The 26,138-nt window shown below is 53.3% G+C and overlaps 1 protein-coding gene across 2 annotated transcripts in view; it reads right to left on the reverse strand.

Moving 5' to 3' along the window:
• RASA1 (RAS p21 protein activator 1) overlaps positions 1 to 26,138 on the reverse strand; it is a 42,268-nt gene that overhangs the window by 1,374 nt on the left and 14,756 nt on the right. Inside the window, exons 2-25 of one of the 2 annotated variants that reach the window (XM_078612480.1) lie at positions 24,486 to 24,635; positions 22,732 to 22,867; positions 22,309 to 22,379; positions 19,702 to 19,819; positions 18,630 to 18,661; positions 17,841 to 17,893; positions 17,126 to 17,276; positions 16,309 to 16,387; positions 15,463 to 15,583; positions 14,305 to 14,461; positions 13,760 to 13,847; positions 12,763 to 12,843; positions 11,632 to 11,789; positions 10,409 to 10,485; positions 9,230 to 9,402; positions 8,471 to 8,633; positions 7,113 to 7,255; positions 6,081 to 6,196; positions 5,503 to 5,619; positions 3,639 to 3,725; positions 2,425 to 2,492; positions 1,533 to 1,621; positions 683 to 760; positions 183 to 317 (exon numbers count right to left, since the gene is read on the reverse strand). In XM_078612480.1, the coding sequence (XP_078468606.1) occupies positions 183 to 317; positions 683 to 760; positions 1,533 to 1,621; positions 2,425 to 2,492; positions 3,639 to 3,725; positions 5,503 to 5,619; positions 6,081 to 6,196; positions 7,113 to 7,255; positions 8,471 to 8,633; positions 9,230 to 9,402; positions 10,409 to 10,485; positions 11,632 to 11,789; positions 12,763 to 12,843; positions 13,760 to 13,847; positions 14,305 to 14,461; positions 15,463 to 15,583; positions 16,309 to 16,387; positions 17,126 to 17,276; positions 17,841 to 17,893; positions 18,630 to 18,661; positions 19,702 to 19,819; positions 22,309 to 22,379; positions 22,732 to 22,867; positions 24,486 to 24,635 (2,641 nt within the window). The remainder of the gene's footprint in view (positions 1 to 182; positions 318 to 682; positions 761 to 1,532; positions 1,622 to 2,424; positions 2,493 to 3,638; positions 3,726 to 5,502; positions 5,620 to 6,080; positions 6,197 to 7,112; positions 7,256 to 8,470; positions 8,634 to 9,229; positions 9,403 to 10,408; positions 10,486 to 11,631; positions 11,790 to 12,762; positions 12,844 to 13,759; positions 13,848 to 14,304; positions 14,462 to 15,462; positions 15,584 to 16,308; positions 16,388 to 17,125; positions 17,277 to 17,840; positions 17,894 to 18,629; positions 18,662 to 19,701; positions 19,820 to 22,308; positions 22,380 to 22,731; positions 22,868 to 24,485; positions 24,636 to 26,138) is intronic. The other variant, XM_078612481.1, reaches the window with a different exon arrangement.

The following is a 26,138-nucleotide window of genomic DNA, read 5'->3' on the forward strand; positions in this document are numbered from 1 at the left end:
ATCCGATGAGTTATAAAGCGCCTTTACACAGATGTCCAGTATTTTCCCACATGTCCAGTCAACCTATGGCACCCGTGAACTCCTACCAGTGAGCCTTCCACGCTTCGTATGAACTCAAAGTGAACCTAGCCTGGCACAAGCGCCATGGTGAGGCCACCTGTCTACGTGTGCGTGCGTCTCACCTGCTGCACTCCGCGCTCGTTGCTCAGCGTACGCAACTCGTCCAGGTGGCACACGCAGACATTGTGCAGCGCCGCGAGGTCGCGCGACACGTCCGTCTTGAAGTGCTCCGGGGAATCGCACAACTCCTGCACATTCTGCATACCGCAGCACCAGCGGCAACAATGGCATCGGCCTCAATGACTGCATCATCGTCATCATCAGCAGCAGCAGCACCAACAGCATGATTGGCAACAATAGCAACATCAGCTAACAGCAGCATCACCAACGTCGGTATTAACGTCAACAGCAGCGCCAACACCGCCAATCGGAGCACCATCAACAGCGCTACTGAGGGCCGCTCACTGCGTTAGAGAGCTACACTCTAAACGAATCATCGTCGTCATCGTCATGATCGTCGTCAGTGCCGTTATAATTGTTATTATTATCATCGTCGTTGTCATCATCGACATCCCCGTCATCATCATCGTCGTCGCTACAGGAGCACAATCACGATGGTTACCGCGAGTTTGTCCAGGAAGGTGACCATCCGTTGGCGGTTGTGCTTGATGAACGGGTTAACGCCCTCCATGTACGCCTCCTGCACGCAAAGACAAAGATCCCCCGTGTGGCTTTGAACAGACTGTCGGGGCAAGTGCCGTCAGCGGGCACCTATGAACGCCGGCACGGGGCATGAGGGAGTGGGTGGCAGCACCACGCCCGATGATGTTTGCACACCCCCACCAGGTACTCATTTGAGGGCGAGCCGACCAAGGGGAAGAGGGCCCAGGACCGTTTCAAATATTCGCCGTCACTTATTGGCCATGAGTGGGAATGGAATTCGGGTCGTTTGATTCGTTGCGCAGTGCAACGCTAACCACTGCACCGCCACTCCCCGACACAGGCTGTAGGAGGCAAGTGCGGTTAGGCAAGGCCCTATTAAGGCCGGCCTATGACCACATCAGCCAAATTGCACTGGATCACATCAGATTTCGGATGTTAAGCAGGGTTGGGCCTGGATAGTGCTTGGATTGGCGACCACCATGCACAAAAGACACAAGTGTTATCGGTTACCGTGGGCAGCAGTGCAGCAAAATCCATTGTTGCCCTGTAACCCTCCCACATCCGACCTTCACCAACCGGTGGTGACCAGCGTGATGAAGGTCAAACACACCCAATCACCCGCACGGCAGTGGAGCGACATTACGGGCCGTGCGTTAAGGCCGGCACGGCACACGCGTGCAGGAGGTGGGGCTGCCAGGACAAAGCACGCGCTCGGCTGCGGTGATCTCCCCGGAGTTAGCACTGCCCACGCCGCGCGACGGCGCGTGTGTGGCCAGCGTCGTCGGCAAGCGCCTGTTAAGGAGCTGTACCTTGGCTCCAAACTCGACGAGGTTGGCGAGGTTCTGAAGGGACTTGGCGGCGAGGAGGAGAGTGCGGACGGCTGTAGGAGATGGGGGGTCTGCAAACAAAGACAAAGATGCCCCGCGTAGCCTTAACAGAATGCTGGGGCAGGCGCTGTTGGTCGGTACCTCCTATGAAGCCAGGCACGGCACACAAAGGGGTGGGTGGCCAGGACTACGGCCGGCTGCCTTTTGTCTCCCAAGTGGCGATGTTATATATATCGCACCAGGTACTCGTTTGAGGCTGAGTCAGCCTAGGGGAGACCCAGGACTGGTTCAGATATTCGTCACTGATGTTGACCATGAGTGGACATCCATCTTAGGTCGCCAGGTTTGTAGTGCAGCGCGCTAATCACGACGCTACCGTTCTCCACGTGTTTACACACGCGTTTAAAGCTCCCTTCCCCCCCCAGTCATCCGTGCTGGCAACTCCCTGTCCCTGTTCCAGTCCTGACTGGATACCTTCCTCGTGTCCTCCATCACCGACTTCCTCTCCCTCTCTCGGTACTGCACCGTGAGATTAGCTTGCATTTAGACACATAGCAGAAGTGAATAACACTCGACTGGTATGCGTATAGTCAAGTGCTTTGCGCTGACTTTGTGCTTACTTTTTTAATGTCTGTTAGTGGTGAGTGTCTGTGAGTGGCGAGTATTTGGTGAGTGTGCGTGAGTTGTGTCTGTTAGTGACGGAGGTCAGCTGAGAGGTGAGTATCTGGTGAGTGTGGGGTCTGTAAGTGATCAGGCTCAGCGGAGTGGCGAGTGTTTCGCGAGGACCAGCGTCAGGTCTCACTGTCACACGACCCCCGTCTGTAAGACGGTCTGCCCACGAGTGGCACCGTCATTGTGGAGCAGCGGTCCGTACCGGAGATGATGCCGAAAGCTTTGGGTGTGAGGATCGCCGGGCAGATGAGTCTCAGGAACACAAATCCGCTGTGCACACACACACAAAGACAAAGTTCCCTGTCTAGCATTAATAGACTGTTGGGGCAAGTGAAGTTAGCGAGCACCTACAACTGCGGCTGTAATAACCATAACACCACACGCAGTCTGCTTCAAAGTGGACCTCAAAGATCCCGTGACGTCATTCGGAAGAGCAGGCCGATGCACGCCGGCGTCAGACTCCAAATATGCCAAAACCCGAAAATGACACTGCTAGTCACTCAAGTGGGATCACAGATGGCAATCGTCGGCCCCCTTCTGGTCGAATACTGTCCCAGGTCACCCTTGCAAATGGTTAAATCAAATAAACTTACAACTCTAAGGGTCACAGCATGACGCACAAGAGGGTGGGTGTGGCCTGGAAAATGCCTGGATGTGTTCGTCTCCCCAGGGCTGATGTTTACACAACGAATGAGGTATTCGTTTCAGGCCGAGTCGACCTAGGGAAGGCACAGGACCGATTCAAATCTCCACCACCGATGTTATCCATGGCCGGGAATTTAAATCAGGGTGTCAGATCCCTAGTGCGGTTGCGCTAACCACTATGCCGCTACACACACATACACTTTACAATGATTGTAGTTGCCTTGAACAGTCGGCCCATTGGTCGTGTAGCTACCGAGAGTGCAGGCCGTGCAACTGCACCGGAGCCCATTGGGCCAGAGGGCCCATGCGCTGGACTAGCAATAGGGAGAAAAGTGGACAGGGCTCGTGTTAAACATGCTCTGCCACTGTGACCCAGCGGTAACAATTGCGCCTCCGAACAAAGAGGCCTTGGGTTTGATTCCCGACTCGGGAGCCTTCCTGTGTGAAGTTTGGATGTTCTCTCCAGTTTCCTCCCAAAGATAAACATAACCACACAGCGTCACTGAAAAACTGGACCAAAACGAGTGCAAGAAAAAAAATCACCTGCAAATTACTCAATTGGGATCACACAGCAGCAGCAACAGCAGCATCGTGCCCCCGACTGCAAAAACTTGGCAGTACCCTCCTGAAAAAGAGTCTTGAGACTCATCGAGGCCTTTCGTGGGTAAACGAGCAAAACATAAGTGAGACATCACGCTCGCCGCTCGAGCGGCTGACCTACTGGCACCCAAGGTCACGGGGCCGTTGCCATCCCAGGCCCCCTCCACATACCTGACGACGCGCGTGCGCATGGTTTCGTTCGCCGGCCACTTCTCCTGCACGGACTTCTGCAGGCAGCCGAAGAGGAACCTTAGCGTCCTGGGAGACGGGGGAGGGGGGGGATGGCAGATGGGGAAAAGAGAGGGCATCGACGTTTAAACAGGAGAGCGGATGGCGATTGGGCTCGGTGCCTTAGGGGCCGAATACGCGGCACCGATACCGGACCGGCACAGAAGACGCGCAGACTTATAACCTCTGGGCTCTAGCCACCCGTGGTGAAACCAGGCTCTCAGCTGGAGCGAATTGACGCTCTCGGGCCTGGCCACCAATGCTTGCCAACAAGGACAGTCAATTGATTTTGATAACGTTGAAGTGTTGTGTAAAACTAATTATTACTGGCAAAGACTAATTAGAGAATCCATTGAAATTGAGGGAAATACAGCTGCAGGCTTAGTGCGGCCTGGAAGCATATTATTAAATAATACATATTACAACTCCTCATAGGGGAACACATACTAATTAACTGATTACTAACTTAGTATATAATTACAATAACCATCTCACCCCCTCCACCCCCTTCTGATCTCTGGACCTGCTTGGGTATAATAATTGGGTTACGTTATTGAATAACACACATTAAAAATAATTACTAATTTACAACTGATTACTAATCATAATGATACATATTACAACTAATTACTAATCTACAACTCATTACTCATCATAACTATTGACTGCTTACTAATCTATGATATAATTACAATACCCCCCCCTCAAATCACTGCACCTGAATGGGTTAAAAGATGACGTCACCCTGCTGCTCTATTTAAGACCGGGAGCAAGTGAGGGCTTCACTATTCTGGCAACATTGCCCGATGATGCTGGAAGTAATTACCAGCGAAACGTCGTACTCAAAAATTGTAAATGTTGTGGATTAACTCTTCAACACACCGGTGGGCTAAAGTAATTAACTATTTGTCTTTTGTCAACGTTACACTTTTTTATTGATTGGCCGTGTCGGGTGGTGGAGGGTTACGACACGTTAATAAAATTAACGCGATCCAACCCAAAAATGTTTATTATTAATAATATTGGTCGCGGAAGCCTACGTGTTAAACTAAATAATAATTGGCTTCTCACTCAATTCAGGTTTATTCCAGCTGAGAATTCTGTTTGTATCTCTGCGGTGCCGGTGAAGAAGGATGTGCTCGCTCGTGGGTACGTGGATGCCGAACATCAATGCAGAAACCATCGGGGTTCGCAAGCGCAGTGAATTCATGGTTTACGCTCAGACTGGCACGAGGCGAGCATTCTCTGCAGGGCATGTAAGCAGTGTGAACTTAGTTTAAGCAACTAGAATTTTGGCAGCCTACGACCGCCTTATTCTAGCTCCCGCGGAGGGCTCCTCGGAGCTTTGCGCCTCGCCCCCACCGATGCGCAGATACCAATGACTATTGTATGTAGGGTGTGTTCATTTTTTTGGGCGGGGAGGGGTCGACAATTTTTGTAAACCTGTTGGATCAACTTTTTACCCCCACATCTGGGGAGGAGGGGTCCACTTCCCATAACTTTTAGATTCAGGCCTTCCGAAAGGTTCTCAAAATTTAGTTGATGGACAAGCGTAATGCCGGGCTTTTATAACAGAAAGAGACCAAAATGAGGGTTGGTAAAGCTCACCTAAGACAATTGCTGCTGAAAAACACGGTGTAAGGAGTCCCCGAAGGCCGATGGAGCAAAATCACACGGCCACAGATTTTGACCCCTACAGGGTTTGGCAGTCTAGACATGGCAGTGTGCATCAAACAATGCGGTACGGTGATGTCACGTGACATTGAATGGCAGGGTGGCAGCGCGTTGGTAGCACTCATGGCCTCACAGCAAGGAGGGCTTGGGTTCGATTCCCGACTGGAGCGCCCCACTGTGCAGAGTTTGTATGTTCTCCCCCTGTTCTGCATGGGGGGTTTCGTCCGGGTTCTCCGGTTTCCTTCCATAGCTAAAAGAAAACATAAAATATAACTGGAATTGGGCAAAAAATATCCCAATGCTGAGAAGGTACCTGCAATTTACTGAAATTGAATCACACAAGGCCAAATCGACACCTTACTGCAAAAACCAGACAGGACCCTTCTGAAAAAGTATTGAGACTCGGTGAGGTTTTCCTGGGTAAACGAGCGGAATAATAACAGTAACATTAATACCGTGATGTAGAATGTGCACGTACGATTAGTCTTAAAGGCGAAACTGGTCCTGTTACATATTTGCCTATCCATTGAATACCCACAATTCCCCACGGCAATGCCATTTAAATTAGTTCTCAACCTCAGGAGTCGTCTTGCCGTTCTTTCTGACATGCGAACGCGTACACAGGAACACAGTACAACACGAACACAAGTACGCACGCACGCACACACGTGCACGCCAACGGGGGCCGCGTTGGGATGAATCGGCACTCACATGGGGAAGTCGTCCGTGGACAAGAAGATTTTCTCGATAAGCTCGGAGAGGAGGGCGAGTAGGTGGCCCAGGTTCGCATTCACGTCCTCTCCCTTCTCCAGTTTGCTCGGGTTCAGCTGCAGAGGGCGGAGGGGATGGTGGCGGCGTGAGAAGCGCCGATGCGTGCGTTCTCTACCAGCACTTGCCCCAACAGTCAAAGCCTATTTGGCGGATCTTTGTCATTGTGTTATGAAACCGCTGAGACACGCTAGGAAGAACACCCGCCAACACCGAGACACACTCAGGGCCGTATTCCTGGTCACACCTCGGCTCTGGCTCGGTCTCTCACGCTCACATCTCGGGTCTTGCAACTGCTTCCAAAACAAGAATGAGCGGCTTGGCTCAGGTTTGGCAAAAGTAAATCCTGAGCATGGGCTGGGACCATGCTCGGAGCTGGCTCAAGTTAAGTGTGGCATTGAGCCGGCTCGCTTGAGCCAGAGCCAAGCCTGAGTCGAGCCGTGACTATTAAATACAACAGCCGCCATTCGCCGCTGTTGTATTTGTGGCGGTTGACGTCGCCACAGCGCTCGTGCTAGGTTTGCTGCGCTTTTGAGGCCACATGAAGTGTCGATGGGCTCACGGACAGGAGGCGACGGTACAGAACCGGGGCGTTACACGAGTTGACTGCCGGAGATGACGACCGTCCAATACGGGCGCCTCGTATGAGCGGCGAGAAAATAGCACCACTCATGGCTCGCTCGTACAGCGCTGCCCCTCGCACGCAGAACACCGCAAACTCGCCGCGTCACAAAAAGACCCCCGTATAGCCTTAACAGACTATTAGGGCAAGTGCTGTTAGCGAGCACCTATGAAGGCCGGCACACGAGGGAATGGATGGTCAGCACCACGCCCGGCCGCCTTTGTGTCCCTAATGGTGATGTTTACACACCACACACATGCAAGCGAGCGAGTGGTGAGACACACACGCACAAACACGCACACGTGCACGATTGATGCCCCGCACACGCTGGCGGCACAATCGCCGCGGCGCACCTCGCAGGACTGGCGGCTCTCGAGCACACGCAGCACGGTGTCGCGCAGCGCGTGCTGGATGAAGGGCCAGGCCGTGCTCTTCATGTACTGCTCCATGAGCGTGCTGGCCAGCGTGGTGGCGCGGAACAGCGTCGCCGCCTCCTCTGCGCGGGGGAGGATGGGGGGGGGGAAGAGGGGCGACGAGGGTGAACGGGCGGCGCAAAGCGCAAGCCGTGAAACGAGGCGAATTTCGTTTCGCAGACAGCGACGTCTCCTTGCCATGTCCGTATCGCCACTTAAAAAGCGCAAGTGTGCTTCACGCAATGCATCGGACCCACGACCTCCTGGGAGTGCAACATTTCAGCGGCGTTGATTCGGTGCAAGCAAAACTCTGGACCGGTTTCGACGCACACAGTCTCGTCAGCAAAAGTTAAGCTTGCTTGAATCAATGCTGGTGAACTGCCAGATGTCATAAGAAGGACCCTCTCTCTCTACAAGATACGGGTCCTGTTGAAGCAAGCAGATATTGCTCGAAGCTTTTGTGACTGCAGGAATTCATATTCTTTGGGTCTTTCGGTAAAGTAAAACAACGTCGTAGTTTTTTTTTTGTTATTTTCTTTTAACCTATTTACCTGACTTTACCGAAAGACCCAAAGAACAAGCAGATCTTGTCTTAAATAACAGCTCGTATTTTTTAATTAATATCATTTCACACTGGGTAATCCCGTGAGATGGAACATCTCGTTTGCACGGGTGTCCAGGAGTCTTGAGGGTAAGAATGCAAAGCATGATGGGAGGAACCATCCCATGGGGTCACAGTCGTGCCTTGCGCTGTGCTGACCTCAACTCCTGCTAGTATATGGATTCTCATTTATTGCCAGCTTGCATCCAAGTTTCTGTCCAATGAGTTTCTCATCGTTTACACAAATTTAACATTTGGGGGGGAACTACAAGTCGATAATGCTCGTAAATTAGAAACAATATCAATAAAAACTGCGTTGCTCTTCCAACGTCAGCTTAATCTGATTTGCTGCTGAAATGAGCATTGAGGCATTGGTGCTCATCTTCTATTTACAGCCATGCAGAGTCAGTGGTGGGAATTCCACATTTCCACGACGGAGGTGAGTTTACGCATTGGGCGACCACTGTTGCCTTCTCAATTTATCAACCCCAGGAGGTACAATTGGACCGAGTCATCTAATTTGTTAAAAACCCAGCTTTCCCAAAAGCAAACAACCAGAGCGATAAATACGCGCCACCCAATCCACGCACGTGCAGAATTATTGTGGCTACCGTTTCCCACAAGAGCGGAGCGTGGAACGTGCGTGCGCGTGTGACCGGCTGGCGGGCAATTGAAGAGGCATGTGGCGGGCGCTTGCCTTCCATGCTGATCTCGCGGTCGTTGAAGGTGCGCAGCAGCGCCACCTCCTGCCGCTCGTGCCGGAAGACGCGCAGGAGCGTGCTGGCGAGCAGCGAGCGGTCCTGGCCGCACACGTGCGACAGCGCCTGCACCACGTGGTACTCGCGTGGCTGCTGCAGAAGCTGCACGCGACGCCAGCGGCGACAAAGACAACAGGACGGCGCTCGGTTAATCGACCGCGACGCAGCCGCCCCTCGGTCCCCGTCTACGCTTGCGACTCGGAAGATGGCGCCCTCTCACCCGCGGACTGTTGGGGAAAGTGCCGTTAGCGAGCACCTATGAAGGCCGGCAAGGCGCACGAGGGATGGGTAGCAAGCGCCACGACCGGCCGCCATTGTCTCCCCAGTATTGATGTTTTACACACCGCACCAGGTGCTCATTTTAAGGTTGAGTCGACATAGGGGAGGTCATGGACTGGTTAAAATATTTACCATGGATGTTGGTCGTGCGCTGATATAATTATCCCTCCCCTCTGTTTGTAGGCCACACACATGCACACGCACGCACGCATGATGATGTCCGCTACTGCTGCCGTCAAGTGGCAACAACCAGAAAATCGAAATGTTGTGTGCATAGGGAATATCATCAAATAACCAGCATGACCACCGTCATCATCATCACTGCCATCAGCAGCATCATCGGCAGCAGCGTCGGCAACATTAGCAGCAGGACGACGTCGATGTTGGCAAGCCACGTGAGGAGGGGGGCCCTTCCTCACCTCGCGGAAGTCGGCATACTCGTCCTCGGGCATGATGACCTCGAGCGAGTAGCGCGCCTTGACGCGCAGCGAGCCGGGCTCGACACCGCGCAGCGGCACATGCGACGTCAACTGGAACCACTCGTCCGTCAGGTGACCGTTCTGCAGCCGCTTCAGCGGGCAGCACATGAACACTGCGGAGACGGTGGGGCGAGGAGGAGACACGGGGAGATGAGGAGGAGGAGGAGGAAACGACGAGGCAGATACACGGGGACGACGGGGAGAAGGGGACACGGGGGGAGATGAAGAGGAGATGGAAGGGCGGGAGAGACACGGGAGAGAAGTGGATGAGCAGCGAGCGGAATAGAGACACGGGGGAGACGACGAGGAGTAGAGAGAGGCATGGCGATAACGGGGAGATGAGGGGGCGATGAAATGGAGACGCAGGGAGGACGAGAATGGGAAGTTGGAGAGGGTTATAGAGCGATGTGGGGGGGAAAAAAGAGAGAGAGCAGTGACGTGGGAGAATGCAGACGGGGAGATGAGATGTTGGAAAGATGGGGAGCAAGGAGAGATCAGAGCGAACCATTTGTCCTGCGCTCGCAATCCAGCTGGTACTCCCTGCAACAATTTACTGACAAAGCAAACGCCATCTTCATCCACACAACAAGCCCTGGCTGGCCTTGCTTCCTCCTCTGAAGTACACACTGCCCAATGTCAGCTGACTGCACAGCTTCCTGTGACAAGGCAGTGGCGAACGCCGTTGGCCAGGTCTTTCCCATCCGTGTGTGAACACCACCGATCCTCAAGTCGTACTCGCAGTGAAATGTGGGAATCACAGCGGTGGAAATAATGGTGGTGGTGAAAATAATGGTAGTGGTGGTGATGGTTAAAGTGGTGATGGAGGTGGTGACGGTGATGCTGGTGGCAGCAGTGGTGATTGGCAGTGGATATGGAAGTGGTGGCACTGGTGGCAGTAATGGCGGTGGTGTTGATGGTAGTTGCAGCAATAGCTAAGGAGGTTGAAGTGGTGATGGGAGAAGAGATGATGTTAATCAGGTGTTGTTTGTGGCGATGGTGGCGACGGTGGCAATAGGGATGACATTGACGATAGGAAGTAGTGTGGCATTGGTGGTAATGGTAGCACCGGTGGCGATGGTGGTGGTGATGTATTGGTTACAATGTTCAACTTTCACTCACAGATGTCAGGATCCTTGTACTTCTTGGTCCGGTTGCTGAGGATGATCTCAAACACATCAATGTCCGGGGGAAGGTCACTGGGTGGGTAGAAGGGAGCACAGGGGGTGCAGAGGCATGGACGATAATTCCACAGTGGGGGCCATTCTGCATTGGCTTCCGGTTGCTGAACGAACACATTACAAGGTCGTGCTCTTGACACACAAGATGCTTGCCACAAATGAACCGCAATACCTTGCCGATCTCGTCAAGGGGCATCAACCATCACACGAACTCCTGTCAACTTCGCAGCGGCTTTAGTTAACCATCGAACAAAGATGGTCACCGCATCGCGCGCTGTCAGATGCCATTTTGCGGCTATCTGGAACGCTCTTCCTTCCGATATTAAGCCACTGCAGCCATGCATTTTTAAATAATCTAGATTGAAAACTAATTTCTTTAGAACTGCTTTTTGTGTTTAGTTTGTTGTCCTTTCTCCGTGCCTCCAATTAGCACAGTTGGCTACATACGGTGCGAAAGAAGTTCAACATACACACATGATCAAACCCGGCCGCCCGCACCCTCAGGCAACACCGCCTCGCTTCCCACAACACAGCACGTCCGAGATGCTCACGCGCACTGTGTACAGCAGCCAATCTACTGCTGGATGACGGCCTCCCCTCGCCCGCCATCTGGGTCGTGGGGGTTATATGACCATGCTTCACCGTGATGGTCAGTGTGGGTTGAAGGGGGGGGGGGGGAGCATCAAGTACAGGACAACATTGGATTTTGCTGCACTACCCTGTGCTGCCCTCAACATAGCCACAACCACAGCAGTCTATAGCAGCCTGTTGGGTATGGTGGTCACCCATCCGAGCACAATCAACATGGCCTTTTGGAAACTTACAATCGTAATGCCGAATCACCTTGCAGGCAAGTGAGCGAGCAAGCAATTGACTGACAGGGTGACCGAGTCAGCCAGTGGGTGACTGAGTGAGTCTGTGCGCGAGTGGCTCGGCGAGCGACTGAGCAAGTCAGCGAGCGTTTGACTGAGCAAAGGGACTGAGTGAGTCAGCGAGTGACTGAGCAAGGTATTGAGCGAGTCAGTGAGTGACCAAGCAAGGTACTAAGCGAGTCAGTGAGTGATTGAGAAAGAGACTCAGAAAGTCAACGAGCGAGTGACTGAGCGAGAGAGTAGGCGGGTGACATGGCAGAGCTCGCCGGCAAGCGTGCCCGTGCGCACTCACTCAAAGACAAACTCTTCGGCCCACACAGGATTCTGTCCCTCCTTGGCGGGCGTGCGTGCCACCTGCACGTTGTTGAGCAGGATGGTGCAGTACGGGTGCGTCAGGTGCTTCGCCGGGAGCTTGTGCGCCTCCTCCACGTACAGCGTGAGGCTGCGCACCTGCGAGGGCATGGCGGCGGCGGCAGAGGCGCCACATCGGGGTCACATTCAAGTTGATTTTGTTAAACCGGGTGGTAACTTGAAGAGACCAGGATAAAGAGTCTCATTAGCAAGGTTGGACTGAGCTGGGTCACAGCAAGTGTTGTCAGCAAGTACCTTTGGAGGCCAGCACGGCACACGAGGCGGTGGGTGGCCAGCCCCACGCCCGGCCGTCTTTGTCTCCCTCAGTGGCGATGTTTACACACCGCACCAGGTACTCATTTGAGGCCGAGTTGACCTAGGGGAGGCCCATGACCAGTTCAGATAATCGTCACCTGTGTTGGCCGTGAGCGGGAATCGAACTCGGGTCGCCGGGTTCGTAGTGCGGCATTGCTAACCGCTACAGTGCCGCTCCCCACAGCAAAAAGATTACACACACACACACACGCAAAAAAACACTCTCTCTGCAACCAGTTCCGTGACCCTAACGGGAATTGCTAATTGTTAAGATTAACTCGGTGAAAAGTGGACGGCCGTACGGCCGCAGAGAAGACGTAAAAACAAAATACAGCAACGAAGCGAGCAAACACAATCCCATTACAGAGGAAATAAAAAAAACTGCGCAAACAACGAATATTCAGGAAAATTAGTTTCTCGAAACAAGTCAGAGTGATCTCCTGTTCCAATGAGCATCGTGACATTGGTGCTCATCTCTCTTTTACAGCCCTGCAGAGCCAGTGGAAGAAGTTCCACATCCTGATGGTAGGCGGGGGCGAGCCTAATCCATTGGACAACCACTTGATTTCGTCACAACGTGGTACCTATTTTATTGACGCGGGAGAAATGATTGGCCGAGTCAACCCCCAACCAAACACGATATGAACTGGAGACCTTCCGAAAGCGAGGCGTTTGCTCTACCGACACCAAGTCAGTCATAACAATAAATAAGATCTTTTTCTCGCCGTGCTACGATCGCGTGTAGTGCTGCAAGTACCTGGCGCAGGTGCTTGTTGGTGGAGCCCTGCGTAAGACGGCGGAACTTGGCGCAGGACTGCTGGATGGCCTTCATCCACTCCTGAGGACACACACACAGACAGAGATGCCCCCGTGTAGCCGACGTAGGGCCTTTAGGAGAGCATCTGTGAAGGCCGGCATGGAGCACGAGGTGACTGTGTGACCGGCGCCACGCTCGGCAGCCTTTGTCTTCCCAGCGGCGATGTTTACACACCGCACCAATTTCTCGTTTACGGCCAGGTCGACTAAGGGCAGGCCCCGGAATGGTTCAGATATTCATCACTGCTATTGGCCGCGAGCGGGAAGTGAGCGCGGATGGCCAGCTTCGTAGCTCAGCGCGCCAACCACTGTACTACCACTTCCTCTGGGGTTATACAGACAATCCTCGGTTCATGCACTTCTATAGTACGGCGTTATGGAATAACGCACGCTTTGCATTGAGACATTTTATTGACACATGCGAGGCAATTTTCTGAATGCCATCCGCAATGCGACGTACGCCACCCTAGCCTGGCACCGCAACCCAATGGCGTTGTCAGCAGCCAGTGCGGTACGATGACGAGCGTGCTGCACCGTGCAGCATCTCGCCGCATGAAGACCGGCAATCTTCCCTTTGTCTCGTCTCCATCCATCCCCTCTTTATTTACATTTTTATTTTATAGGAAGTATATTAGAGTTTACATGATTTAATTTTTTATTTACAGTATTATATTGTGTAGACATGTATTGTGTTGATATAGGCTCGGATAATATAGGCGATTATGTCTGCGAGTGAAATTACCGAACCCCCTCCTTCGCCATTATTTCTAATGTTAAAATTGCTTTTCACGTACACGACTTTGAGGTATGCTTTGATCCGTAATTGACATTAGCATCGTGCTGCGAAATCCTACATGGTCGAGTCAAACACGTGTCTTCGTCACGTGCACGACCGCGTTTACGAACCCGCGCGTGGCCCCTCCGCTCCGCCCGCTCACCTGCGCCGACTCCTGGGTCTCGGCGGCAAAGTAGAAGATGTCGTTCTCCTCGCTGAAGTCCTGCACCACGATCTGGAAGCAGTGGGGCCTGCGTGGGAAAGTGTGGACGCGATCAGCAAGAAACCAGACAGCCAGCACCCACCAGCCTGCCAGTCCACCACCCAACCCGCCCACCAGCCTGCCCACCAACCTGCCTGCCTGACCACCAGCCAGCCAGCCGGTCAACCAGTCTAGTCACCAACCTGCCTGCCAGCCCACCAGCCTGCCAGCCAGCCCGTCCACCAGTCCAGTCACCCGCAAGACCCCCCACCAGCCTGCCAGTCCATCAGCTTGCCCACCACCCAACCCGCCCACCAGCCTGCAGCCTGCAGCCTGTACACCAACCTGCCAGCCCACGGGCCCGTCTACGAGTCTGCCAGCCCATCAGATCGCCTACCAGGCTGTCCGACCACCAGCCCACCCCTACCAGCCCATCAACCAGCCTGCCAGCCCACCAGCCAGCCACAAGCTCGCCCACCCGCCAAGCCCACTAGCCCGCAGCTCACCGTCCAAAGAAGCTCTCGTGCACGGCGTAGATGGAGCAGATGCTGAGGTCGATGAGGCCCTTGGGTTTGGTGGCACGCTTCTCGCTCTCGAAGAAGAAGAGCTGTGCGTCGTTCCCGCCCAGCACGAAGTAGAGGCTCTTCCAGCGCTTGCTCTTGCCTGTGGGAGGCAGCGTGGCACACACCGGGTTTGGTGGCCGTCAGCCCGGCTCAGCGCGCCGGCCACGATGGTGGGGCAGGCTAGCTGCCGCAACCGAGATCCTGGGTTCAATTCTGGCGTTTCAGCCGGCCGTGGTTGAACCAGGTTCTCAAGCGGAGACAGTCGAAGGCCTCAGTCCGGTCATCGTTGATCACGCAAAAAGATCCAAGGCAGAGAGCCCTTCTGGTCATATCCCCTCATGGGCCGAGGAATACAATGAGCGTGTGCTGGCGTTACATCATTCAGGCGTTACATCATTCAGACGTTACATCATAATGTCTGCATGTGACAACTAATCCGTACCTCTCATCTCCAGATCACTCATCTCTGCCTCTTGGTTATCTTCCCCTTGATCCAGTGACTTAATTGGGAAACGCATAGCAATCACCACCCCCCCTCCCCCATCGTCTGAATTTAGCAATTTTCAGTGTCAATTTTCAGCATTGCGATGTTTTGGCCAATACCAGTTACATTCTGTGTGTTTAGCTATGGGAGGTAAACCGGGGAACCTGGAGGAAATCCATGAAGAAAAAGTAGAATATAAAAACGGCACTCACACACTCTACAGAACAAGGGGAGAACATACAAACTCCACTCTCACTCACACTGCGTACAGAACAGGAGATTATAAAACGCCACTCGCACTCTCTACAGAACAGCGGGAGAAGATAAACTCCACTCTCACTCACACTCTCTACAGAACAGGGGGAGAACATACAAACTCCACTCACACTCTCTACAGAACAGGGGGAGAACATACAAACTCCACTCTCACTCACACTCTCTACAGATCAGCGGGAGAAGATACAAACTCTGCACAGAAAGGCACCCGAGTAGGGAATCGCACCCACGGCCTTCTTGCTGCCAGACACGAGCACGACACCCGGAGGATGCCGTCACTGCGGTCGGAAAGCAAAACTCGGGTCGTCGGTGAAAGTGGCGACGCCGCCGCCGCCGCTCACCTTTCTTGAGGAGGTAGCCCTTCTTCACCACGTTCTTGAGCAGCATCGTGTCTCTCTGCCGCTCGCGGATCGTGCGGTAGATGTCCTTGCCATCGACCATGTTGCAGTACAACTTGTTGTCCTGTCGGCGCAAATGCAACCTCGTCATCGTCGTTACCATCACCGTCGTGGGCGGCATTCCTCTCCGAGGTGGGTGAGACGAGCTCCGTCTGATGAAGCTGTACCACTTTGTGGGAATTTCAATCGCGGTTATCCTCTGGACAGACCGGTTCCTGACATAGGAACGTGGAATTTCCACCAGTGGATCAGAGTTGTCAATATAGATTTGCACTACTCGATGCTCATTTGAGGAGGGCTTCTTCTGAAGTCACTGGCATCACAAACGCTGTCGAAAGGTTAAAATTGTTTCCGAGGTCATTCACATTTGTGTTGCCGACTTGCACGCCCCAAGAGGGATGTCCACCGCGGAGATGGAGCGCAGGTACGAGCCGGATGCTACAATCGATCTATCTTACGCGCAGCAGGAGCGATATGGGATTCCGTGTGGCCGTGAGAGATGGCGACTGCTTGGGGAGGACTTAATCCAGCAGTGGATTGCTCATGGCTGACGATGATGATGATGAAAATGCAAGCAAAATGCCTGGCAAAGCAACCGGTAAGTTGGACATTGGAGGGATATGGAGGATTGTAGTGGATGTGCAAGAGATGGCCCTGGACAGGATTGAGTGGAGAGAGAGAGAGAAAGGAGCAGGACGGCTGTCTACAGACGAGAGGAAAAAACGCCAGGCGGGAAGAGACACCCGCGACCGACAGATGCCACGTGTTGTTGGCGTCGCCGCCTCTCACCTGGACGGGCACGGGCTCCTTGAGGTTGTGTCCCTCCACAATCTGCTCCTGCTTGTAGTGATTGATTATCTCGTCGATGCTACAAAGGAACGGCACGCGCTCGTCTCAGATTATGCATGTCGCATGTATGCTTGAACTTCTTTAGCACCGTACGTAGGCAACCGTGCTAATCAGAGGTGTGGGGGAAAGACAACAAAGACATGGAGAGACATGCACAAGCCATGGGTGGGGGAGGGGCGGGGGTTCGCCGCACGCCACAGCTGCTTGTACGGACGCAGGCGAGTTCCATTTCATCGACATTTCTCGCGACTTCGCGAAATCCGTGCATTTTTCTGGCATAGCGTCAACGGTGGGAAGGTGAATTCCTCCATAACCCAACGTTTTCCTTGTCTGCAGCGTGGCTTGTAGCACTTACGTGCGCAAAAATCCCCTGCATAGATAGCCTGCACAGATCGGTGGGGTAAGTGTTGTTAGGGAGCACCTATGAAAGCCAGCACGGTACACGAGGCGGTGGGTGGTCAGTATCACACTGGGCTGCCTTCGTCTCCCAAGTGGAAATGATTATACATGATGCCAGATACTCATTTCAGGTTGAGTCGACTGAGGGGAGGCCCAGGACCAGTTCAGATAATCGTCTCAGTTGTTGGCAGAGAGCGGGAATCGAACTTGGATCACCCAAGTTCATAGCGCAGCCCCATTAAACCACGAAAATATTCCTCCCCATACAAAAAGACAAAGATCCTCCGAATTGCCTGTACAGACTGTTGGGGCAAGTGCTGTTAGCGAGCACTATACACACACACACAGGCTCAGACACCTGTTGTAGTAGCGGCCGCCCATGCTGAACTGCGTGCTGGTGGACCGCTGGATCTTGAAGCGCTGGATGTTGTCGGGCGTGCGGAAGTAGAGCGAGTAGTCACCCGGCGTGCTGTCCGACGGGCGTACCAGGAAGCTGCACACTTTGCCCACTTCAGGAAAACAAAAAACAAAATCAACATTCGTATGGCCGGGGTGAGTATATCCAAAGCACAACGATTGCCATCGACTTCCCCACTTGGTGACACTCATTGACTCATTGTATCGACTCCCTAGGGGGAAGGATGGTGGGCCAAGCCAACAGTCCCAGCCAGGATTTTGACCTCGAGACCTTCCGATTGCGAGCCGCTTGCTCTCCCGCCGAGCCTGCCTGACCAGGCCACTGGTGGTGCCCGCAAGGCGATGGGGGGGGATTTTTTTCCACAAAGCACCACATCTATTTACTGCACGGTGGTCCGCAAAAACCCGTCTTGAGGATTGATGGAGGCGTACGGACCCAGAAACTTTTGGAATTGCCGCTTCGACGACGCACGCACGTGTGCGAGCTCACGTGTACGAGAGTTTTCTTGCGTACGTGCCATCTGTACACGCCTGAAAGCTACGGCAAAACACAGGCTCCCTCGATGGGCTGCTTTGCCAGCTTCTTGTGTTCTCGGTGTCGCGACGCGCCTTAACAAGGTGGGGGGGGGGGGGGCGAGCGTGTGCCGAGTTCTCACCGGACATGAGGAGGGTGTACGCTTCCTGCTTCGTGATCTTGCCATGGAACCACCTGCAAAGCAAGAGACGGAGTTTCAGTTCCGTTAAACCATTTCGGGATGGTGAAACCTTGGCTAGCCAGACTCCAGATATAACTCACACATAGTCACACCAGGTCGGCCAGGTCGGTCTCATTCTACTCCCCTCCTAATGTTCTCTGCTCCAGCAACCCAGGCTGTCCGTGGAAAGTCGCAGTCAACCTTCTATAAGTGGGCAGGTTGCTCATTCTCCTCTGCTGCCCCCATTGCTGTAGAATTCCCTTCCCCCGTCCATCCGAGTTGTTGATTCCCTGCCCCTGTTCAAGTCCAGGTTCAAGATCTCCCTCGACCTGCGACTGCCTGATGCGGTCACGAGTACATGCCGCTGTGTACGAAGCTACACCTGTGGCGAGTTCTGTCCCCGTGACTGCTCAAGCCAAAGTGAATTCCCGTTCACCTGGGCATTGACGCATTGTTCCTCATCTACAGTTTACCAATGGTCCCTGCAGAGACAGTGGTGGAGATTCTGCATTTCAATGGAAAGGTGGGGGCATGTGTATCCATCGGACAACAGCTGTCAGATCTTCCCCACATAACGGTACCTATGTTATCAACCCCAGGGGGGGGGAAGGGATGATGGGCCAACTCAGGATTTGAACTTGTGACCTTCCGACTGCTGCGAGCCTCCTCGCTCTACCGCTGAGCTACCTGGCAGCGCTGGCAGACACAAAACGGTGGTCACGGTGTGGGGAGAGACGAGGCGACACTCACGGCTTTCCTTCATGAGGATCCTCCTTGCTGGCCTGAAGAGAAGAGAGGTCACCGTTAGCGGTCCGCACCGTGTCATCACACAGCAGCGCCGTTACAAATGCCCTCTCACGGGGCGCTAACCGACCACAACCAGCTCCGCGGTCGTTCGTGGCAGTGGCCCTACAGCACGGCTAACCAAGGCGCGATCTTCGTCATGCGGATGTCGAGGATAATTATCTTTAGTTAAACTATTATCACTGTTGTTGGTATTCTTTATCAGCCACTGCTTCGCTGCCCATGCTCGCTTTGAACGTGTAAGGTATAGGTAAAAAAATTGTATAGGTGTCATTACAGGTTTTCTCTGCATGCGTGTGTGGTGGGTGCTTGTGTGTATTATGGCAGTGGATGTGTGTAATATGCGTACATATATGTGGGTGTATGTGTGTGTTCCATGCGGTGGGGAGCGGTAGTCTAGCGATTAGCGCGCTGTGCTACGAACTCGGCGACTCGAGTTCGATTCCCGCTCACGGCCAACACCGATGACGATTATCTGAACCTGTCCCGCGCCTCCCCTAAGTTCACTCAGCCTCAAACGAGGGAGACAAAGGCGGTCGGGTGCGGTGCTGGCCACCCACCCCCTCGAGTACCATGCCAGCCTTCATAGGTGCTCGCTAAAAGCACTTGCTCCAACAGCCTATTGGAAGGCTAAATGGGGGATATTTGTATGCGTGTGTGATGTATATGTTGTCCTTCCCCCGCACGGTTGGCTACGTATGGTACAAAAGAAGTTCAACATACAGAAGTTCAACATACAAGCATGTATGCATGTTGAACATGCGTGTCATTCCGTGTTTGCTTTACGTGTCAATCGACATCCTGGTCTTCCTTGCAAATCCATTCGTTAATACCGAATGAATCAATGAATGCTCCTCTTCAATTTTTATTCCACACCGTTCATTTGTGTCTACACTACCGAGCGGCATTTTAGTTTGGCACACGCCAACTGACCGGCAGGCGAGCGCGAAGACACACCTTCACCCGCGGCGGTGTGCGGGCCAGGGGGGGAGAGGTCGAATAAAGAATGGGTGCTCACCACTTCCTCCACCAGGTCCTCCACGATGACTCCGTGCTCGCTGGTGCGCAGGTTCGTCACCCAGAGCCAGCCGTCCTCCAGGGTGTTGTGCACGATGAACACGTCGCCCTTCACAAAGCTAAAGGTTGGCGCGCACAAGCGGACGCAAGCGGTCGCAAGCAGCGACCGGCAGACATAGGCACGGAAAGACAGGCGAGGTGCACGCAGAGGCAGGCACAGGCAGACGGCAGGCACACAGACACACGCACCCAACACGTATGAACACAGACAGGAAAGTACAGGGAAGTACACAGGTACAAAGACAGGTACGCGCACACACAGGGAGACATAAACACGCAGACAGGCATGCACACACATACATACACGTGCAAACACGCGGGAACACACACAGAGACAGGAACATGCAGGCCAGCACAGGGAGGTACACAGGCAGGGATGCGCACAAAGACACACATACAGACATGCAGACAGGCTCACCCAGGCATGTACAGACAGGCAGGCAGGCATGCACGCACGCAGGCACAAACACATACAGCCAGACACAGGCAAGATATATGCAAACAAGCAAACGCACACGCAGACAGGGACACAGGCATTAATTAATATGCACGCAAGTGCGAGCACACACCAAAATGCACGCACACACAGATCAGCACGCATGTGAATACTGCACAAGTGTAAGAGCGGCATCTTCAATTGTTCAATAACTTAGCGATCCGCTTCATTTAGTCTACGAGCTGGACGAATATCAAACGTGTTTGATACAAGACAATGCGCGCCTCCTTCGCATATCTGTCCCTCCACACACAGAAAATATACAAGTGTAATTTTTAAACATCCCATTGGCCACATGGCCTTCCTTCTGTGAGCCTGTCATTTCAGCAGCAAACTGCAAACTGGTTGCGACACTCAGTGTCTCAGAAGCACCTTGCTGGAACCAATGCTGGTGAACTGCAAGATGTTTATAGGAACATCTGGTGTTAAGATACGAGTCCTAGTTCCATGCAAAACTTGACAGACACACAATCATCGTCAGTGTCGTTGTGTCTGTTGCTCAGTTCGGTAAAACGATCTCCTTCATCGTCATCGCTATCATCACCATTACTGGTAATCGTCTTTGCCCGCTCTTCAGCACCTGGGGCGGTGACATGGCCCAGCGGTAGAGCGTCCACCGCTTGCTGCAGAAGCTCGCGGCTCAAATCCGGTAGGCCACCCTGGTTATTACTGCGGTGTGTATAGTTAACCGTAAAATTCTACACGTTGTCTGCGTCACTCAGAGTAGACGTTAAAGATTCCGTGACGTCATTCCAAGAAGAGCAGGCCATGTAGTGCCAACGCCAGGATCCAAATTTGGAAAGATTACATCGCAAAATTACTCAACTGGGACTTAAAGCTTTCGTGACTGCAGGAATTCATATTCTTTGGGTCTTTCGGTAAAGCCACGTAGATATAAAAATATCACGACGTTTCGATCGCAACACAAGCAATCATCATCAGGTGAAAAATATAGTGGGAAAGCTGCCTCAGCCTCAGCAGCTCTCCCGCTATATTTTTTCACCTGATGACGATTGCTTGTGTTGCGATCGAAACGTCGTGATATTGTTATTATTTGTATTATTTTTCTTTCTACGTGGCTTTACTGAAAGACCCAAAGAATATGAATACTCAATTGGGATTACACACGTAGAAATATCGCCTATCCACTGTGAAACTACTGGAGACTGAAATATAGCAGCGCCTTCTTTCGTAATAGCGCTGCGCGAGATAAGAAATCTCACCGCTGCACATTTACGACACTGTGGTAATAATAATACGAGCAGACAGACACGGTATTTACAAACCTGTATAGGGAACAACCCCTATAAGAACAAGACACACAGCTGGAAGAGGACGGGGAGGCAAGCGGGCAGGAAAGAATGGGCACAACAGAGGAGGGCAGGAAGGCGAGCTGGAATGGCTGGCAGAATGGCGGGCATGCAGGAGGAGGGGCAGGCAGAAAAGGACAGAAGGGCAGGCAAGAGGCTTACCTGAAGCAGAGCAGAAAAACGTAAGAGAGTGCCAGGTACACGAGGGTCTGGAAGACAGGGCTGTAAGGCAGGGGAGGGGGCGCAGGGAGAGCGGGGGAGAGAGGCGAAGAACGGAAGGGGTGGGGAGGCGAGAGGTAGAGAGGCAAGGAGAGAGCGAGACACACGCACGCACAGCGGGCAGGGAGGGCAAACCGGCGAGGAGGCTAGAGAGCGGCAGATGGCAAACACGCGTCCAAGGGTCTCGGCGCGGGTAACACGACGGCGACGGTAACACGACGGCGTCGGCGTGCGCAACTCATCATCAACGGCACACGCGCGCCAGCTCATCTGGCCACCCCCCGTCGCTGCGGGAGGTAATGCTCGTCACAGCAGAGGGGCCAAGTCTCGCGGAGGAGATGAGGCGGTGCAGACAGGACGGGCGAGGCCGCTCCACTGCTTGTAAGCGGCGGAGGTGGCGCGCGCCGCTACGTGCCAGTGCACCGGTGGTGCCGTTGCCGAGCGGTGTGTCCGCTCGACGCCGGGCAGGCGAGGGGTTGGGAGAGAGGGAGTCGGGGCGGGCACGGCGACAGGGCTTCACTACCTGAGCTCGTCCGTCTCCGGCACCTTGGTGTAGGGCAGGATGGCGCGCACGCGTCTCCGATCCTCGACCGGCTGCACGCACAAACACACACAGACATAAATGCGTACAGCCCATTGCAATTACACATACGCACAGGGGAACAAGCTCACGAGAACACGAATATCCACACACAGCGGTGTGTGTGGTAGGGTTGTATGGTAGTGGTGTGTGTGTGGTAGCAGTGTGTGTGTGTGGTAGCAGTGTGTGCGTGTGGTAGGGGTGTGTGTGTGGCACGTCTTGTGTGTGTGGTAGGGTTGTATGATAGTGGTGTGTCTGTGTGTGGTAGCAGTGTTTGCGTGTGGTAGGGGTGTGTGCGTGGCACGGCGTGCATGTAGCACGGTGCGAGTATGTCAGTTCGGGGGAGTTGGGGACTGCGGGAGGAACCTCAGGAGGGGGCACGGGGTAGAGGAGCTGCTCCCCCTTGAGCAGGCAGGACACGTGGCTGTAGTAGCCGATGAGGTCAGACAGAGAGGAGAACCTCCGCCCGCCGATGTAGTAGTCACCGCACATTGCAATGATCCTGCGTGGGGGCAGCACGGGGACAAAGGGTGGGGGGCGCAGGCACAACGACCGCACGGTTCACACTGGGCAGCAGGGTGGGTGGCAGCACGATGGTGGCGATGCTCGTGCCCCGCAGTCAGAAGGGCCTGGTGCAACTGCATTTTATTCTGTCCAAAAGGGCCCATGCAAAAACACGCTACGCTGCTGTGACCCAGGCTGGGTGGGGCAGGGTAGTGAAATGGCAACACTTGCACTTCACAGCAAAAAGGCCCTGGGTTCGATTCCCGACTCAGGAGTTTGTATGTTTTCCCACACCCCCCCCACCCCCCTCCCGTTCCGCATGGGTTTCCCTCCTAATTTCCATGTGGTTTTGTGGTTAGGACTACTGGCTTACACTTAGGAGGTCGTGGCATATCTCCCGGTGTGGGCACATTCTTTTTGGTGGTCACACGGCCTTGGAGTTGCACATTGGCCGCTTGTTGCAGTTGTACGGATCGAGTCACAGTGGCCGCCCTGGTCAATACTGCGGCTGTATCGACCGTATAAACACGTGCTGTCTTCTTCAGTGGACATGAAAGATCGCATTACGTCCTTCGCAAGAGTAGGCCAACATTAGTCAAATTACACCACAAAGTACTCAATATACAGAGCAATCATCATCCTGACCCCCCCCCCACCACTGTGAAAACTTGGCAGGACCCTCCTGAAAGAGTCAAGAGTGAGGCTTTCCTGGGTAAACAAACGTTGTAAGAATAATTTGGGGGTAATATTTTAATTCGAACCACGACACCAGCGCAGGATGGGCCTACTCGTTTTGAACGACACAATGGGGAACTTTAACGTCTGCTTTGCAGTGGATGGGGTGTACTTGCAATGGTTAAGACACCCAAAGTGACCACCAGGGCGGCCCGCCAGCATTCACATTCTAACCGCGAGCATCTGCAACCAAGCAGCAAATGCGCCCCCCGCCCCCCCTTGCTGGGCCGCGTCAGCACGGGCAAACAAATTGGGTCAGCGTGACAAAAGTACCACAACCCTGCTTACTCTCAGAGGACCGAGGAAATGACGATTATTAAAGTGATCATCCCACAAGCGAGTGTGCTTCGTACACCATCACAAAGCATATGTATTCTAGGTTGAGCTGACCTAAGGGAGAGACTCGATGCCAGCCACGGATACCGAGCACCACTGATAACGAAACGGGCAGGCACGGAGGCTGGCGTTGTGGGATTAGGGGGCAGAGATAACATCACTCAGCTACTGTTGTACAAAGGCAAATATCCACATTATAGCCTTAACAGACTGTTGGGGCAAGTGCTGTTAGCGAGCACCTATGAAAGCAGGAACGGCACACGAGGGGGTTGGTGAGAAATACCACGCCCGGCTGCCTTTGTCTCCCCAGTTGCAATCTTTACACAATGCACCAGGTACTCATTTGAGGCTGAGTCGACCTAGGGGAGGCCCGGGACCGGTTCAGATAATCGTCACTGGTGTTGGCCGTGAGCGGGAATCGAACCTGGGTCGCCAGCTTAATAGCGCAGCGCGCTAACCGCTACACTACCGCTCCCCACACAATCGCACACACACACGTGCTCACACAAACAATCACACAAACGTGCTCACGCTCACATACACACCTGAAGTGGTTGACTCCGGTCTTGCCGAGGAAGGAGAGCACAAAGGATCCGGGCTGGCGGTCGCTCTCGCGCACGAGGTAACTGCCCGGGCGACTCGCCTGCTGCAGCCGCTCCTCGGCGATGGAGCGGTCCAGCTTGCCATGGTACCACCTGCACACACGGCACCACCACCACCATGAACGTCACCGCAAACAACAACAGGGGCTTTCCTCTACAGCGATCACTGGCAGCACCATCATAATGTTGCAATGACACCCATCAACGTTGTTACCGCCGCTGAACTGTCTCCACCAGCATCACCAATGACCATCATCTTTGTATCACCACCATCGTCAGCATCAACGCTGTCACAAATGTCAACAACAACCTTGTCAGCAGCACCATCAAGACCAAAACATGGCATTACCATCATCATATTACCACCACTGCCACCACCATCATCATCAATACATCACAATGAAACCAATACCAGACACGTGAAAATGTATTTGTCTTGATAACACAATTGATTCTATTTGTGTTCCCATCAAATAAATATTGGTCGCGGAGTTCAAGACGACAGAGCAAAAAAAAGAAAATAGACATTCAAATCAGCAAGAACTTTATTTTGTTTATGGGCAGCAAGGTGGTGCAGTGGAGACACTCGTCCCGACAGTAAAAGAGGCATGAATTTCATTCCCGACCTCGGACACATCTTTGTTATGTTCCCCCCCTCTGTTCTGCACGGGTTTCCTCCCGGTTCTCTGGTTTTCGCCCATAGCTAAAGACACACACACCCGCAATGGAACCGGTACTTGGCCAAAACATCCCAATGCTGAAACATTACCTGAAAATTGCTCAACTGGGATCGCACAGAAGCAGCAGCGACATCGCGCCCCCTCCTGCGAAAACTTGACGGGACTCTGCTGAAGAAGGGTCTTGAGACTTAGGGAGGCTTTTTTGGGTAAACAGGCAAAATAATAAAATAAAAATGAGGGCGCTGTGTGCAGGAAGGCCTTCCGCAGGCCAAAATACGTCTTCAGGAGGGTCCTACACAAGGAAATTCGGGGACTTCCTTATTGAGGGTTTTGTGTGGGAGGAAACGGAGTACCCTGAGAAAACCCACACACACGATAACACTCTCAAGTCTGCAAGGAAAGGTCAGCAACCTACTTTCTCTACTACCACCTCCGTTCCACCATGCATCACATGAAAATGAGTGGGATCCGCCAAGCCTACTGACAAAGTACCGGATGGACAGGCTCATACCACTAGCACACCTCTCATTCATAAAAGCTTGTGAATTATTCAACGTGTTCATGAATGAATGGGCTGAGCAACACGAGGCAGAATCACTGACTGCACCTCACTTAAAATAATTAATTATAACCTACAAACTAATTTCATCCGTGATATCCTATGAACGAACCATCAGATGAGAAGGGACTGTCGTAATTTCAGCACAGCAGCAGTGTACTCCGTCTGTATTTTTGCTTGAGGCCAGAACAGCGTAGCCCAGCAGCCCGGCTGCCCACTCGCCCGCTCCCAGGTTTTCCTTGGCCGCGGTTAACGCGGTGGCCGGAAGGCGACCGCATCCTGTGTACGGTCACCGCTTCCCCATGGCAGCTCACGCTCCGGCCGAGGCGAATGTTCACACACGACTCGGCCGACACT

This window comes from Lampetra planeri, chromosome 39 (assembly GCF_965212315.1).
Source record: "Lampetra planeri chromosome 39, kcLamPlan1.2.h2, whole genome shotgun sequence".
Classification (NCBI taxonomy): domain Eukaryota; kingdom Metazoa; phylum Chordata; class Hyperoartia; order Petromyzontiformes; family Petromyzontidae; genus Lampetra; species Lampetra planeri.